At 44.7% G+C, this 18,568-nt stretch overlaps 1 protein-coding gene across 1 annotated transcript; it reads left to right on the plus strand.

The window, feature by feature from the left end:
* Positions 1–9,612: 9,612 nt before the first annotated feature.
* LOC136712428 (uncharacterized) lies at positions 9,613–12,193 on the plus strand. Its single transcript, XM_066689013.1, has 4 exons — positions 9,613–9,830; positions 10,984–11,082; positions 11,544–11,645; positions 11,772–12,193. Exons 1-4 carry the CDS (start codon positions 9,642–9,644, stop codon positions 11,982–11,984), a joined length of 603 nt encoding a protein of 200 aa, XP_066545110.1. The 5' UTR covers positions 9,613–9,641; the 3' UTR covers positions 11,985–12,193.
* Positions 12,194–18,568: the final 6,375 nt, after the last annotated feature.

An 18,568-nucleotide genomic window follows, 5' to 3' on the forward strand; every position in this document is an offset into this window, starting at 1 on the left:
TGGGGCAGTGCTGCTGTACCCTTGAGCAGGTACTTCACTTAGATTTCTCCAGTAAAATGCCCAGCTGTATAAATGGGTACAAATGTAAGTCGCCCTGGATAAGAGCGTCTGCTAAATGACAAATAATACAGTATATACATTACCAGTCAAAAGTTTTAGAACACCTCATTTTTTCCAGTTTTTATTGAAATTATGCAGTTTAGTGTCTCAATGTACTCTGAAATTAAAGCATAGAACAAATAAACAACTGGAGATAAAAAATAAATAATGGAATCGTTTTGTTTAACAAAATGTAACCCCTATAGCTGACAAACCCCTTTGGTACCCTTAAAAGGTCACCAAATCCGTGCACTTTAATCCAATGTGTACTCTTCACTGTTGTTTGCCAAGTGTTTGGTATCCCATGAAAGCAGATAGTCTCAGCTTTCTAACGATGTCAAGCATTCTCTGATGTGAAAAAACAGTTTTTTATACCCCAACCCCGCAATTACGCCCCCCTCCTCCGCAATCTGAAATGGGGTGGTGGTGGGGGAATACTTGGTCTGAGTAGGAATACAAAATCTCAGAAAATATTGACAATTATGACATATTCTGGAACCAGACAATCTACTGATCAAAACAAAACCATCTATTTGGCAAAAGCAACACACACCCGTAGATAGCTCAAAATGTCATCATAGAAAACTCTGTTTACAGTGTACTAATACACAACAATTTTACATAATTGGATCTGAACTTCTCTGTTTCATAGAACATCAAATAATATATACTGGATTAATCGTTAGCTTGTTCTGAACAAAACAAGCCTATTTGCAAAGAAATCCAATTGAAACTGAGTGATCTGTGTAAGATATTATTTGTTAGAATGTATTTTTCTATGGGGAATATCTTCCTGTCTAGTTTGATACAGGAAAACCGACATCTCCCTCTTTTTGCCTAGTTCCCGAGATTCCAAGGGGCCCTGCTACCAGTTAAACTAGAGATAAGAGTACAAGGATAAATACCTAAAAGAGGCCAAACAGTTAGGTTTCTTACTGCCATATCGAAATTTGGTGTGATGTTTGCAAAATGTGATTTGTTAAAAGGAAACCTTATAAACTAGGAAGACAAAGAGAACGGAGAACGGGAGAAGAGAGGACAGAGACAAGAAGAAGAGGAACAGCAGGAGGAAGAGAGAGAGACACACTGACCAGACTGACCCTAAGCTGCCCTGTAAGGAGAAGAGGAGAATAGGGGTAATATCCTATCCTTTCTGTAATCCAGCAGAAGCTTTATATTACATATGTTCAGTAATATAATTGAATGATATTAGTTTCCTATTTTTGTCACAAATGATTATTGCACATCTGATACTTGACCGCATCTTCCCTCTAAAAATAAAATTGTAGGAATACAGTGTCACTTCTATGCACAGGAGCTGCACGTAACACTGACAAATGATGGTTAAGAGGGTGTGGTAACAGTATATAACTTTGAAACACACATTATTTTTCAGTTTCTGGTAACCTAAACTTTTTTTTTTTTCCCTCTGGTAGTTTACCGCTTACCTTTGCGCCATTTCAGGTTATTCAATGGACTTGAACTGCTTACATTTCAATAAAAACTGTGTGGGACCCACAGTAATGTTGACAACGTTAATGGTCTCTGTTTAGGCATAGTGATGGACACTAGACAGTGTGCACACCCCCCCAACTATGATGTATTATTTATTTGTTTTGACTTTGTCAAGTCATAACTAGATATATGTTCTTATGCAATAACTAATATTGTAGTTAATTTATGGTTATAAGGAGTAAGGCTCACACAGGCACCTTGGACAGCTTATGGGGTCCCTTGGGTTAGGCTCAGGAGGGTGCAGACATCAGTCAGAAGACTGAAACAGCCTGCTGTATGTATCCACAACATTGCTGATGTGCTTGCGTTTCTGTATTTACAGAGCAATGAAAAATATGCAACAACTGGAAAAATGGGGGCGTTCTAAAGCTTTTGACCAGTAGTGCAAGTGTGACAATGACAATGGGGGGGGAACAATTGCCACCGTCACGTGACCACGCCACCCCCATTTTATTCCAGTGAGGAGGGGGGGGGGGGGGGGGGGGGGGGGGGTTTCATTATTCCCCTCCCCCCACACAGGCTTTAGCAAGATCCTAATGTACACACCACAGAGTCAATATTTGGAATTACAACAAGTTTATTACGATGGTTGCCAGGTGGGGCACAAAGTCCGCCAGCCTAGAGGCCCCATTACCTACAATTAGAAATACTAAAGCCGCCTTTAATAACAGGCGATTGCGCCAGCAATCAATAAAGAAACAAGCAGAAAATGTTTAAAAGATGAGCAAAATAAAATCCTAAAACTAAAATCAAGAAAATCCCCAATAAAACTATGCTAAAAGTAAAGCCTGTCTTGGGAAGCCCCCCCCCCAAAGTCCCGGAATTAAGGTGCAAATATGCTGCAAGGAGTCTTCGTCACCAACGTTCATGGCAGGTGGATTCCTAGGTCCCCCTCCTACGATGTCAGCCCCTGGATCAGGCTCTGCAGTGCCACCAATCCTAGGCTGGGAGAGAGGAACAAGGAAAGGACATTCAGAGGGGATGCATCATTGAGGCCAGGTAAGTGAAACCACACACACACACACACTTATTTCCCCCCCCCCTTTACATCCCTCCGCTATCCTTTTCCCCAGCGCGTCTTCACAGGTGCACTGCTTTCTCAGGCCCAGCTGACCACCGGGGGAACACCCAGTCTCTACCAGCCCTGTCAGACAAGTAGGAAAAAAATAGGAAATCAGTCCAGGATCTATTCTCAAAATTAACTTTCCTTTTCTCCTCAGGATACCACACTCATATTATGCAGAGGCAGCCAGGAAGGGTGCACAGCAATCAGCCAAAACGCATTCAAAACCAAGGAGAGTTTTCCCCATGAGACATTAGAGTACTTATCCTGCTGTGAACAATGCCCCTGTTCCCATCTGCAGCTTCCTGTTCCTTAAGGAACCTCTTCCTGCTCTCTGCACTCTTTTTAAAGCAGGTCCTCTTCAGTAGGGGTCAGGAGATGAATGAAAACAGTTGTGCTAATTAAAGGAGTGGGGGGACACCGCCCAATCACACGGGTGTGTCCTTGATTGGTGTCTGCAGTTGGTGAGAATGTTGCCTTTAAGTGAAAACAATTAAGTGAAAAAAACAAAGCAAATCAAGTGAAAATTAACAAGTAATATAACAAATACAAAAGTAATGACAAGTGAAAATAAAAACTCTGTAATAAAATAAACATAATAAATAACACCAATTAATAGGCAACACCAATCACCCCTCCCAGCACCTCCTGTAACATATATAGGATACAGCACAACACAAACAATACTGTAACAAATGTCGACTCAAACCAAGCTTCTCAAACATTCCAGTTTATTCCACATTTATAACGGAAAGGCCAATAAAGAGCTCAAGATCCAGATGAACAACCACAATCTACAGCACCACACTACCCCAAAATACCAAAGGTGACCTTGGACAGGTCTTCTTCTATAGATATATCAAATCAGGATTTGTAGATTAATTAATAAATAACTTCAAGAATACAGTAGCTCCATTAAGGACAAGACTAATTAATCCAACAAAACGCTCACCATTATTTAACGAGTCACTTGCTCATTTAAAACAGAATGCTGTAGATCTGAACATAAATGTAGAACTACAAAATTAGAGGTGTTCCACATGGCATATAATTACAGTATAATAAGATACAAGCAGGCCCTGTCCTCTGCTAGGTCTGCCTATTACCCTAATTTATTAGAAACATATAACCCACGCTTTCACAATAGTGACACTCACTAATAAGCAGGTAGAGCCTTCAGAGGTCATCCCTCCCAATATCACCTGCAGCAACTTTATGGATAATTTCAGTAGCAAACTCGATGGCATTAGAAAACAGATAGAACTGGAAACATACACAAATACTATAGCCGACGCATGCAGTCCTTCACAGTCCCTGCCTACCTTTAATGCAATAAATCTCCAGGATATAGTCTCCTTATTTACTAAATTGAAAACTACAACCTGCACACTAGACCTTATACCTACTAAAGTGCTAAACCAATCTCTGCCATTAATTATTCACCTAATACACAATATTATTAACACCTCTTTATCCTCAGGATCTGTAACAGAATCCTTTAAAATAACTGCAATTCGACTACTTCTGATAGGTGGGGGATCATATATTTTTCTTCTTTTTTCAGAATGTAGGTTTTAACGATAAGTGCATTAAAAACAAGTCTGAAGATGACACCTCTGTGAAAGTCTAGCTCACTGGAATCTGCGGCTAATTTACGAGAAGCTCATCATCTCTCAAGCTGATTTGCAGCATTAGCGTTTAGGAAAACCCGTTACCAAAAAATAATAACAATGCACCCAGGGGAAAGATACCACGGTAAAGAGGTGTATAATATATGGTTGCATCCAGGTACGTAACAACAACATCTCTGCATTATTAAGGCCTTAAAAAACATACACTTATGGTGAAGAAATGAGAGATGAGCTATTTTGTACAGAATTCACGAGCAGGCCTGCATTAAACCACATAGGGTCCCGGGTCTATGACGTTTTTCTAGGCCCCCTTCAAAGCACCCCCACCTCTCCCCCAAACCCCATTCAGTCCATCCACATACAGGAACACACAGACATTGTACAGTCTGAAGTCACACATAGCAAGCTGAAAAAAATGCTTCCACATTCCAAAATATTATATTCTCAGATACACTATTGTAAGAGAGATGGAAAGGCAGCACCGCCCCTCTTGATTAATATGCACCCATCTCCATAAGGGCTGCTGGGAGAGGAGTGAATGGACTGAATAAAGCTAGTTAATGATGTGTTAATTGTAATTGTTCACCCCGCTCTTCTTTGTTGTGTATTGGTGTTTATTTCCCTTTTTCTGTAGGTCTGTTAAATTTGGTTTCCCCTCCCTGTGATTACATAATTGGGGTCGGATTAGCCCCAGCGCTTCTCCTGCAGTTTGGCAGTTCTTTTCCACGGCTAGTGTTGCCTTTTTAAAGGCGGCTGTTGCATGTGTAGAAATAAAGAGCACTCTACCACAGATATCGGTATCTGACTCCTTGTTTTGGACACAGAAGGGTTTTAGCAATACCAAACCTGTTACACTGTCAATGGAAACTAAAACCACAGAAAGAATGATAATTTACCATACAAAAATGGGGCTAAGCGGATTTAAATAAGCCAATTGAAAAAGCAAAGTAACATCATTTCTATGCCAGGGCATAGCTTAGGCCACACTTTTTAGTTATCTTTCAAGTCGGAAGCATTGCCCAAGGGGGAGGGGTTTCTGCCCACTGCCTTAGGAACCCGATCGAAACGTCACTCAAAGCTGCGTTGGCCCCAACGCACATCACTCAGAACAGGTCCCTTCACACTTCCTGTTCCATAAAACGTGACGTCAGCACAGGTTCGTCCTCTTTTGCCACTTTGCCTGGACCGAGAACTTGAGCTCTCTGTGTCTTGTCCGTGCATTAGAATTATTATTATTATTATTATTATTATTATTATTATTATTATTATTATTATTGTTTTTACAATAATTATGATTGTTATCCAGTTGTTTGGGTTCATGGCTGTGCTGTCACCACCGTTTACTTCTATGTCTATTTGTATGGTTTAGTTAGGATTATTGATAGCTAACCCAATTCTGTTCCATCCACTCTCCAGGGCTCCGTACTCCTTGGACGGTTTCATTTCCTGCCGGTCCTGCGGGACAGACATGCGTTGGTTCGGACGGACAACACAGTGGTGGTCGCCTATAATCAACAGGCAAGAGGGTCTCCGGTTGCGCAGACTGTACTGTCTAGCACACTGTCTGCTTCTGTGGGCGCAGAGGACACAGACGAGACTACGTGGGGACTTGATCCAGGTCTTCAAAATCATGAAAGGCATCGACCACATCAAACCAGAGGAGCTTTTCCAGATCAGCAGGGACACACGCACCTGGGGACACAAATGGAAATTGGGCTTCAAGGCATTCAAAACAGAAAAGAGGAGAGACATCTTCACACAGAGAGTCGTCACAATCTGAACAAACTCCCCAGCGATGTGGCTGAAGAGACAATTTGGAAACATTCAAAAACAGACTGGATAGGATCCTTGGATCACTTAGTTATTAATGGACACCAAACGAGCACGATAAGGCGAATGGCCTCCTCTCGTTTTAAACTTTCTTATGTTCTTATGAAGTTTCAACTCTGCATTTTGTAAGAGCAGTCCAGATTTGTCATCACTAACAAATTTCAATTTAGTTTCTACCTCGGCAGAATGATCAGTTAAGATCTTAACACACTGAGCTAACCCATAAAGACCAGATAATTTCAGTTGTGGTTTTTTAACTTTTTTGTTTGTTAACTCCGTTAAACAGGACTCTAAGTTCTGCAACAAAGTACTAGGACACATCTTTATTGCCTTCTGACACAGATGTTCCACGTTTAACTTTTCAATCACTCGCCCACACTCCGTGGTTTTCCTCCTTGGAGTTGAATGCGCAGTAATCACACTCCTAAGGTTAATGATACACTTCGTACAATCCTGGCTATGCTGACGACACCGTTACGTGAGGTTCGTCTTTCAGGCAAGAGTCGGATGTACAGCGCTATTGTGTCTAATGCATGCACATTAATACTCTCAGAGCAATCTATGACTTGTAGCAAATCTCATCTCCCCGTACTGGCCACCACTATGAGTTGGGTGCTTGATGCTAATGTTATTTCGAAGTGAGGGGCCTTTGGAATTTGGCTAGGAGCCAATCAGAGGACAGGTACCCTTTTGGTCTCTGGACACATAGATAAGCCAGGCTACCAGGGCCTACCAGGGAACTAGATAAAAGGAAGGAAGTGCATTTCCTCTACCAAACCAGATAGGACAGAATTTCCCATAGAAAAATACGTTCTAACAAATAATATCTTACATACCGCTGGCAGACAATTAGCACCTGGTGCCAAGACGGCGGTAAGACCCAATACATTGCCCCATCGGGGCAAGTCCCCATCTACACTCAAAGTGTATCTGGTGGCCATCTCCGCATGTCATGTCCAGATTGATGGTGAGCCCCCTGGGTCTCATTTCCTGGCTGTGCAGTTTTTAAAGGGAGCTCAACGGCTGCGACCTCCTCACACCCCTTAACTGCCCACATGGCGTCTTGACACATTTTCCCCAAGCCCCATTTGAGCCACTGAACTCAGCTGAGCTGAAGCTGGTGTCACTGGCTTGGAAAAAATTATAAAACTGCCTTTAATAAAATGGGCATATAAAATACTAAAAACCTTACCGGGTAAAAAAGAGACAAACTTTCCCCTTATATTGAAATAGCAGACAAGAACAATAATAACAGTTTCCCTTTTCTTTGCAGGTAGAGCACAACACAGCCAACCACCACAGGTAGGTGCGACTGCACACGGATCACAGCAGAGACCCCCTCCCCTAGAATCTCCTAATCTTTATATCCTTTCTTCCTTCATGGCAACCCAGACCAGCACCCCGTTGGCAAAACAGGATCCTAGCAAGGCTGCAGGTGAGAAAGATTTTAGAGTTCCTTATTCAACTCCAGAATAGTTTCCAAGTAATCTATGTTTCACTCCTTTATCGGCTCCCTCTTCAGCCCAGCCGGGCTTCAACGGAACTGCAAGTAAGGAGGATGCAATAATTGTTTCACAATTCAAAGTCTCAACTAACTAGTGTTGCAGGTCCTTAATTCCACACAGGTGCGGCTCCATTGCGAGATGCCGGAGGGGAGGCAGTAACATGGCAACAGTTCTCAAAGATAAAGTGCAAATAAAGTTCAAAACCACTAGAGTCCAGGTAAAGTGTCTTTAAAGGGCTAAGAGACTAATCCCCATTTAATAGAAACGTATGGTACTTAGCACTCCGAAGTCCTCACTGTTGACTCTAGCTGTCAAGTCCGCTTGTTTCCTTGTTCCCCATCCCTAGTTCCAGGTTTCTTCTTTAATAATTGTAATCGTCAATCCAGAAAGCTTTCACCATCTTCCCCAGGACCACCATCTTAAACTCCTTACCCCTCAAACCCCTCGTTGTTTCATGGAGAACACCATTGCGCTCCATCCAGTGCCTCGCTCTGTGTTTGTCTGCTCCGAAACTAAAGAAACCCCCAGCTTAAGTAGTCAGGCAGAGAGTCAGGGGCACAGGTGATGATAATGTGCAGAGAGAATACAGGTGAGTCCAGGTGAGAATGCGGGTCGGTGGCTTGCACTTGGCAAAGGAACAATAATAGAATAAACCCAATTTAGAAGAAATAACAATAAAACCACACAAAAAGAAAGAAAAGAAGCAACCCTTACAATTATAAAAAGACAATAATCACAATAAACCAATAAGTGCACATATATAAAGCAAAAAGTAATTAAGTAATAATAATTAATTAAGGTGAATTTAGCACGTCACACCCTGCTCGTGACACTTGTTTCAGTTTCTCACTTTGTCCAGCCTCACTTCTCTCAGTTCAGAGGGCGAACAGAGGTTATGAAAGTTGTGGTTTTAACAGTAAACTTCATTAATTTGCATACACTGAACCATCAGCAACTTCAAAGTTACTTGGACGAAGTGAATACTTTATACAGTGAAATGCCATATCACAGCGACATCAGGTGGCTGAGTCGTGGCAAAGTTCAGAAGCGAATCTGATTGCATTCTACATGCACCTTTCTGCAGAAAAAGTCCCACATTTAAAAAAAAAATGGCACAGGGCTTAATTTTTGGCAGCACCTACATTTCTGAACAAACATTCTCATATTCCCACAAAGACAAATACATAAAATACAATTCTTTCTATATACAGTCACTATGACGTTCACCCTATACTATATGAAACTCCTGTATAGCAGGGGTGTCCAGCCCTGGTGCTGGAGCTCAGCTGCTATACTCTCTGACCCCAGCGATCATTTTAACAATAATGAAAAGGAAACATCCATCTCAGAATTCGCTGCAGTGAAGTCCTTTACACTTAAAAGGAAGCCTGTGAATTTATAAGAAGTGCAACCATTCGAAGCAAAGCTACAATGTGAAAACAGCTGTGGCTCTCAAAGAAAACTCAACATGTAGGATTCAAAAGTATTGCATTATGTATCGAATGTATTGCTTTTTGGAAAATTTCTGTGAGCTTTTAGTGTTAACAAATGCAAATATCACAGCACAGCATGCTTTTATAAAGTTTGGACATGCAGGAACATTGTTTGATTTGTTAATTCATAGTTAATCCTTGGCGGATGCAAATATTACCTAGTTAATATCAAATCTGATAATACTTTAGTAATAAGACACAAATTATGAAGCATTTAAACATGTCACTTGCAGCCACTTGCATCTAACCAGTGTTTCTTCGTTAGTGACAGAAAAAATAAAAGCCATTCTTGTTTTCCAGTGCTGGCAAACAAGCGAGTGACAAAACCAAAGACAAACCGCAGGAATACTACAATCCTTCAGAGAAGTTTCTCGTTTGGAAACCCACGACATCCTGTTGCATCATTAGGGGCTCAGTGCCAGGGGGGAGTGTCTGAGGGGCAGGGAGCTGAGGAGCCACAGAGCCCAGTCCTCAGACCTGCTGCTCCCCCAGCGCTGAGAGGAAGATGAGCCGCCTGCTGCCTGTGCTGCTGCTCACTGCCGGGGCGCTGCTGGACCCCACTGAGGGGCAGAGTCCCCTCCACCAGCAGAGAGCTGTGGATGCTATTATTAAACACTTCAATGGGATGAACAAATTGAAGAAAACCTTCCTCCTCCACGCAGAGTCGGGGGTATCTGGGGACACAGTCCCAGAGGTGAGGAGAGCTGAGAGAGAGCCTGGAGGCCCTGGGGTGGTGGGGTCTGGCTGTGCTGCTGTGGAACAGGCAGCTGTGTTTGACTGGCTGTCGGGGTTGGTACTGTCCATCAGGGACACAAATTTATTTTGATCCATGGCAAAAGTATATGATCCTTATATTATTCATACTCCAGAATTGCTCACTTATAAAAAAAATATGAGAGATATAGTCTTACATTGTTGTATTTATTGCACATGCTCAAAATATTTTGTGACATTAATGTCTGCTTTATTTTCAATGTAAAAAATAAACATATGGATTACAGACTTACAGGTTGTTAAAATATATCCCCTATACCTAAATTACAAATCAAGGGGAAAACTTCTGCATTGTAAGGGTCCTAGCAGAGCACTTCGAAGTGCAGGGCGAAATATAGAGCAGGTAGATAGGTCAGAAAACAAATGAGGATTCAAGAGCCAGCAAACAGAGCAATAAGGGAAATCCAGAATCGTGGTCAAAGAGATAAGCAAGAAGTCAAGGGAACTGGCAAACAGGGCAGAGTAGGAAATCCAAAACGTCAAGGGAACAAGCAATAACAGTCAGAAGCGCTTGGTAATGTCACCCAAAAGCAAACAACACTACACAGTGAGCTGAAGGAACAAAGGGATATACATACTCTGGGCAGAGGGAAGCAGGCAGTTGTGGATTGGTGAGCTGAATGAATTAGAGACGAGGGTCAAGTAACCTAATTGCACATGGTGCTTTGGAATGTCAGAGACAGGGGCTAGAATGCAGGGGATGGCGACCTCTGGTGGCGAACTGGGGAAGTGTGGGGTAAAGACATGACGTAATAAAATAAGGATCATATCGTTTGAATATATAATAAAAATGTAGGTTTGCTCCATATGGGCATTGATTAATACAATTGTTAATTTCAGACAAATTATCTGAATTAACAATACAAATTTCAACAGTTTTAGTAGGCAGCACTGTCGTGTGCATTTGAATGAAACTACCAGCAACAAGCAAACGAAATAATCAAGTGCCATGTCGTCTACACAAGGTGCGTACTGCACACACACACAGCAGCTCCAGATGTTTCTGCACAACTGGTTAACAGAGCCGCTATAGATGTGATGCTGGTCCTCTGAGGTCTGTCTCTATTACTCAGGCTGGTGGGACCTTCCACAGCTTGGACATCTTTGTGAAGGAGACAGACTGTCCTCATGATGTCCCCTCGACACAGGACTGCAAGGTCCTGCCCAGGGGGGTGAGTAGCACAGCCCTCAGGGCACTCTGAGCACAGCGGCTGAACACTGTATTTTTTATCTTTTATAATGCCCTTATGTTTTGTAAGTCGCCCTGGATAATAATAATAATGGGCCACAGACACAGCTCCCAGACATACATCTGTCACCTGTCTGTCCCTGCCTGTCCTGGTCACTGTGGCTCCAGATGGTCCCGGTGCTGGGAAGGATGGCCCAGACACCAGCACTGTTTCTGTGAGGCAGGAGGCTCTGAGGCCCTCGCTGGGGCTGATTTGTGTGCTGCAGTTTATCAGTTAAAGAGCTGCTCTGTGGTTGTTCTCCTGAGACACTCGCCCTGTTTCCTGTTTTGTCAATAAATCTGTGCTCTCTGACACAGGCCGATAAGGAATGTTTTCTGTTTGCCTTTCTCTGTTGTCGCAGTCTGTCCTGTTTACTGTCCCTGTTCTCTCTTCTGTGTGTAAAGGCGCTGAGGGTCTGTAAGGCATGCTTTACAGTCACTGACCCCGAAGACTTCCACAGCGCCAAGAGATACATCGACTGCACCCCTGTACGAGTCATGAACAAGGTCAGAAACGCCTGGAGTGTGATCTTAACTAGCTGGTGTAGAAACAACAATGATTATAGTTGCAGTAAAATAATAATATTGACATTATTTACTTTTGTATTTCACGTGTACTTTTTTTCTTTTTAGAGGCGACAGGATCATGCAGCTCAAGAGTGTAAAAGACTTCATGAGTCTATCAAAGTTTCAGATCATCCTCCAAGGGTTTCAGTTTATTGGGTTCATGAGCCCTATCGCTCAGGAATCTTTCATTCATTACAAGAGAGTGCCTCTCATCCTGAGCCAGTTCCGCACTTTGAAGGCTTCAAGATCGACACTTCTGCCCCCCCACCTTCCCAGTAGTGTCACCCAGCTGCCTCCATGGCTGAGGGGCAGTCCAGCCCCTCAATCAGAGACCCAGGGGCTGCAACTCCGGCGCCAGAGACCCTGTCCTGCAGCTCCAGCCAAGTTCTGCCAGTTTAAACCAGTGGACAACATTTCCCCACAGTGCCAGTGTGGTTGGTGACGGTGCTGATCAGTGGGCTGTAATAAAGTGTCCTGTCTGTCCCTGAGGCCTGTGTCGAGTGTCTGTGCTGCCCCCCACCCCCTGTGCGTGTGTCTGTCCTCTCCTGCAGATCTCCCCTCGGTCTCCCTGTGCGCTGGTGCTGCTCTGCAGGCTCAGTGTGCAGCTGCTGTGCTGCATATTTGCCCTGGGCCTCTACAGTGACCGTGGGCATCATTCAATCAATCACTTTCTATTGTGTATAGAGCCTTAACCACAGGTCATCACATATTAAAGACAAAACAAAAGAAAGTTGAAATGAAGGTCAATCTCACCTTTGTCACACCTGTCAGCCACAGTTCCCCTGTTCTCCACCAGAGGTCATCATCCCCTGAATACTAACCCTGCAATCATCCAATTAACATTTCTACCTTCCATGTGCACTTGTCCTACTAACCCTCTTCACTCATTGGTTCTACCTCTCTCCACCAGCTCCACTGACTCCACTCTTCCCTGCTCTTAAACCCCTGTTTGCCCTTCACTCTCTGCTAAGTCTTGTCTCATTCATTGTTGCATTTCTAAGCATTCCCTCTGGCTTTTGACTTTCCTGTGTTCCTGACCTTTTGCCTTCGCCTTTTTGACCACTCCTTTGGATTACCGGTTTCAGCCTGTTTGCCCGTTCTATTGACCCCTGGACTGTCTTTAAACCTCGTCTGTTGGATATCCCCTTTGCATTGTCAGCCGTGACTCCTCTGTATAAGAGCTTGCACTTGGATCCACCTCAGCTGTCCTCAGAAACATTACAACCATCAGGTGCAGAGGTGAGTGAGACCCAAACTCTTTGCAGGACAGAGACACAGGTCTGGGGTCTAGGGCCCTGAAGGGTTGCCCCCCACCCACCTCCGGCCTGGGAGTTAATGGTGAGCGCAGACTTGCCTGTCTAAAATGGTCTTGAACAGTTTACAAAGAAAAACTTGAGTTTCACCATCAAAGGGTGATATTTTTACTCGCAGAATTACATGCATAGTATACAAATGGACCCTATACTCTTCATGATCAATGCACATAGATTGATTAATTTTATATATATATACACTCACCTAAAGGATTATTAGGAACACCATACTAATACTGTGTTTGACCCCCTTTCGCCTTCAGAACTGCCTTAATTCTACGTGGCATTGATTCAACAAGGTGCTGAAAGCATTCTTTAGAAATGTTGGCCCATATTGATAGGATAGCATCTTGCAGTTGATGGAGATTTGTGGGATGCACATCCAGGGCACGAAGCTCCCGTTCCACCACATCCCAAAGATGCTCTATTGGGTTGAGATCTGGTGACTGTGGGGGCCAGTTTAGTACAGTGAACTCATTGTCATGTTCAAGAAACCAATTTGAAATGATTGGACCTTTGTGACATGGTGCATTATCCTGCTGGAAGTAGCCATCAGAGGATGGGTACATGGTGGTCATAAAGGGATGGACATGGTCAGAAACAATGCTCAGGTAGGCCGTGGCATTTAAACGATGCCCAATTGGCACTAAGGGGCCTAAAGTGTGCCAAGAAAACATCCCCCACACCATTACACCACCACCACCAGCCTGCACAGTGGTAACAAGGCATGATGGATCCATGTTCTCATTCTGTTTACGCCAAATTCTGACTCTACCATCTGAATGTCTCAACAGAAATCGAGACTCATCAGACCAGGCAACATTTTTCCAGTCTTCAACTGTCCAATTTTGGTGAGCTTGTGCAAATTGTAGCCTCTGTTTCCTATTTGTAGTGGAGATGAGTGGTACCCGGTGGGGTCTTCTGCTGTTGTAGCCCATCCGCCTCAAGGTTGTACGTGTTGTGGCTTCACAAATGCTTTGCTGCATACCTCGGTTGTAACGAGTGGTTATTTCAGTCAAAGTTGCTCTTCTATCAGCTTGAATCAGTCGGCCCATTCTCCTCTGACCTCTAGCATCAACAAGGCATTTTCGCCCACAGGACTGCCGCATACTGGATGTTTTTCCCTTTTCACACCATTCTTTGTAAACCCTAGAAATGGTTGTGCATGAAAATCCCAGTAACTGAGCAGATTGTGAAATACTCAGACCGGCCCGTCTCGCACCAACAACCATGCCACGCTTAAAATTGCTTAAATCACCTTTCTTTCCCATTCAGACATTCAGTTTGGAGTTCAGGAGATTGTCTTGACCAGGACCACACCCCTAAATGCATTGAAGCAACTGCCATGTGATTAGTTGGTTAGATAATTGCATTAATGAGAAATTGAACAGGTGTTCCTAATAATCCTTTAGGTGAGTGTGTGTGTGTATATATATGCCTACATTGTATCTGAATAACTACAGTGAGTATGCTTGAGCGATTTCAACTTGCTAATATCATGGATGTTATAAAATGGCAACACTTGCAAGTTCCAAAGAATTGGCATTATTCTATTTCAATTCATTGGACAAAACAGTATCAACTGAGGAGACCACATTCTGAGTCACTTCACATTCAGGTAAAATTATAAACCAGTCATATTTGTGGTCTTTGATGGAACTGGTGGGACAATAATAGCTTTCTTCTGTTGAAAAGTTATTGCCATTCCTCACATCTTCACCCAGCCGCCTGCCCACGTTCACAAATGTCAAACATGGAATAACTGATTGAAGGTGACGGGTGTATTTTTAATACAGGGTCATAGCCATGGTACCATTCTTAATGAGGTCTATATCAAGCCATGTGGGCAGGTCTGCATATGATGTGAGCAGAGACAATGTTTTTCTTTTGAATATTTGTTTGTAGGCTTTAGAATTCTTTCAACTTTATTAGGTGAATTGTTTTCAACAACAGCCACCCTATATTTCTCGTGTGTGTGAGAGAGAGAGAGAGAGAGAATGTGGGAAACATTTGAGACACTAAAGATCCACAAGAAGCACAGATCTTTTAGCCCTGATGCATTGGGAAGCAGCATTTTAATCCTTTGTTCTTCATGGCTACAAAACAAAACCTGAATTTGAGGTTTCATTCATCATTCTGAATTCAGTGAAAAAACATATCCTTTACATTTTCACAGGAACTCCATTTCAAGATATCTCAAATACAATTTATTAAGCATAAACTTTCACTGCTGGGTTTAGCTGAAAACCACTGATTTCCCAGACACGTCTAACCAGTGACTTATGCAGACTAGAGGGCTGATTAATATATCAACTGATGCTGCTGCAGAAGCACGTTAGACAGAATGATGCCTCTTACACGTCATTATTATTATTATTATTATTATTATTATTATTATTATTATTATTATTATTATTATTATAATACAAAAGAAGCTCACCGAAACATGCAGGGTAGAAACACTGTCCCCAAGTTCTGCAGGGTCATCCTATTGGTGTGGCTGTGAAACACCACTCGGACCAGGAAACGGACAAGGTGCTTGAGCAGACGGTGATGCTCTGCAGGCAGACTGTCCAGCTCCCTCTTTAGGCAGCTGCTCAGATCAGCTCATCCTCGCCTTGACTTCCTAGCAAGGAAACAAAGCGAAGAACAATTTATCTTCCTTTACCTCACCATGGCTGTAGATATTTAAAAAGACACTGGAAAAAAATACAAACACTCCAGATGTGAAAGTTGCCATTGTATTCACACAGATTCATAGGACACATGACTGTGAATACCTCTGAAGGCACTGACAATGCCTGAGTGCTCTGGAATGACATACGCAACCTATTGTTATCTTTGAAGTCGGAAGCACTGCCCACTGGGGAGGGGTTACTGTATAACAAAACTGTCGCAAGGGAGGAGGCAGCGAGCTGATAAGGGAGCCTGCACCAAGGTGCACTGCTAGGGGACCTCGGCAACACAACTCCAGACAGTAACCTCAGGGGCCCTGTAGGGCCACACCTGAGCCATCCAGGAGTGAGGACCGTAGTCACGCTCTACCAGGAACTGTCTGCAATCAGCATATACAAAGCGGGGCTACAGAGGTTAACTCTTACGCCCTCCGCTTACAAGAGCAAGGCCGGCTGCTCTACTAGTGCAGCTAGGAGCGAGGCCGTAATCTACTTGAAAAACATCTGGCGCGGGCAATCAAGCACTTGTGCGGCCTCCGCGCAATATCATGGCAGTGGACCCCTGATCCAATAGGAGCGTGGCCACAGAACCAATGAGAAAAAATACAATATAATACATAGCTGGCTAGTCAACAGCGTAGCCAAGCTGAACAATATACAATACATACATATCACGTGACAGCAAGAACTTCATGCTGTCAGCGCGCAGCACAAGAGCATCCAACTTGACTAAACAGTACAGAGTGGAAGAACTCCATTGTGCTGACAATTTAGATTTCGCACAAACGAACTATATACACCACGGGGCGCAGGAACGAAGTCATGCGCCGCCCATGGAACACAGGAGCAGTTGACGCCTGCTGGTTAGACCGGCTAACACAGGGCAACATTAACTCTACTGTGTTAACAAAGGAACTATATACACAGCGAGGCAGCGAAACTCAAGTGCCGTCAGCTGGCAACTACAGCTCTACCGTGCGAATAAATGAACTATGAACACAGCGGGGCACTGGAGAACTCAAGTGCACTGGAGAACTCAAGTGCCCTCCGCTGGAGGACAACAGTAGCGGTCCCCTGCTCTATGGCGTAATACAGCCAGAGCGGGCCACAGACCTGCTGACCAATACACAGAGCGGGGTACAGGCCAAATGCATGCACCACCACAACACAATTACAATGAATGAACTATATACAGGGCGGCCTCGTAAGGCAACATGCCTGTAGGCCGCACGACAAGCCCCGGGAACACATCAACAGGGCTGTCTGTACATCCAGGAGCAGCTCGCGTGGGTGCTCGAATGGAAGGCATAGTCTGGTGGAAGGGAAAGACACGGTTCACTAGCTCCCTCAAGATGCACTTACAGGGGCAGACTGGGAGAGGAAAGGCAGGAGCCAGAGCCTGCAGGCTACTGGGGCTCGACTGCAGCCAACACCGGGTTCCCAATGGAAGGGACCGGTCCCGTCACATCCAACCTGTAGAACCGGGCAAATGTAAGTGGCGAGGCCCAAGCTGCAGCCGCACAAATGTCTGCCAAGGGGGCACCGTGAAAAAGGGCCCACGATGTGGCAATGCCTCGAGTTGAATGGGCCACCAGGTGATCAGGCACCGGGGTCCCGTAGACTCGTAGGACATGGTAATGGTGTCCACAATCCAATGCGAGAGGCACTGCTTTGAAAGCGCCTGGCCCTGTGTCCGCGCTCCATAAGACACAAACAGTTGGTCTGAGCGCCAAATGTCCTTAGTGCGTTCCAAACAGCACCTGAGGGCCCGCACAGGGCAGAGCAGGTGAAGCCGACTCTCTTGCTCTGAAGCGAAGGGAGGAGGATGAAAAGCCATCAGCTCAATAGGCCTGTTGACATGAAATGGAAACAGCACTTTCGGGAGGAACGCAGGGTTAGGCCGTAGCGTGACCCTGGAGCCATCTCCAGCAAAACGAACACACAATGGGTGTAAGACAGGGCATGTAACTCGCTCACGTGTTTAGCAGAGGTGATTGCCAGCAAAAACGCAGTCTTAAGTGACACCAGCTTCAGCTCAGCTGAGTTCAGTGGCTCAAATGGGGCTTGGGAAAGTGCGTCCAGCACTACATCAAGGCGCCATGTGGGCAGTGAAAGGGTTCATGGGGGCCGTAGCCGTCGAACTCCCTTTAGAAACTGCACAGCCAGAAAATGAGACCCAGGAGGCTCACCATAAATCCGAACATGACATGTTGAGATGGCTGCCAGATACACTTTGAGCATGGATGCGGACTTGCCCTGGTCCAACAGCTCTTGTAGAAATTGCAATATGACCCCGATGGGGCAATTAATTGGGTCTTGACCGCCATCTTGGCACCAGGTGCTAAACGTCCGCCAGCGGTAGGAATACTGGGACCTCGTAGAGGGAGCTCTCGCCGACTGAATAGTGGCAACTACCGTGTCCGACAGACCCCAGGCAATCAATTGCTCGGAGGCCCGGATTGGGGTGCCAATGCGTGCCCTGCACCTGGGACAACAAGTCTGCTTTCACTGGGAGCTGCCAATGCTCTCCGTGGAGGAGGGCGATCAGGTCTGCGAACCAGAATCTGCGAGGCCACCTCCCCGAGAGTGGAAGTCCGCCGCCATGTTGGACAGGCCTGGGAGGTGAACTGCTCTGATGGACCGGAACCGTGGTACAGTACAGTCTGCACAACCTGAGACTTCCTTGCCTGTTGATATAGGCAACCACCGCTGTGTTGTCCATCCGGACCAGCAGATGTCTGTCCCGCAGGCCACTAGGAGGCCCAGCAGCCTCTGGCAAAGGGACACCCTCACACAAGCTCTCAGTCGGAAGAGGGAGAGACACGTGTGAATTGAGGCAATTCTCTCTGGTGCCAGCGTGGCGAGCATGGCAACG

This window comes from Amia ocellicauda, chromosome 2 (genome assembly GCF_036373705.1).
Source record: "Amia ocellicauda isolate fAmiCal2 chromosome 2, fAmiCal2.hap1, whole genome shotgun sequence".
Classification (NCBI taxonomy): Eukaryota; Metazoa; Chordata; class Actinopteri; order Amiiformes; family Amiidae; genus Amia; species Amia ocellicauda.

Excerpts from the sequence above, each read along its gene's own strand:
- LOC136712428 (XM_066689013.1), top strand. The coding sequence starts at position 9,642 with ATGAGCCGCCTGCTGCCTGTGCTGCTGCTCACTGCCGGGGCGCTGCTG. Across the intron at positions 9,831-10,983 it reads CTGGGGACACAGTCCCAGAG|GCTGGTGGGACCTTCCACAG; the intron begins GTGAGGAGAGCT and ends TCTATTACTCAG. Across the intron at positions 11,646-11,771 it reads CTGTACGAGTCATGAACAAG|AGGCGACAGGATCATGCAGC; the intron begins GTCAGAAACGCC and ends TTTTCTTTTTAG.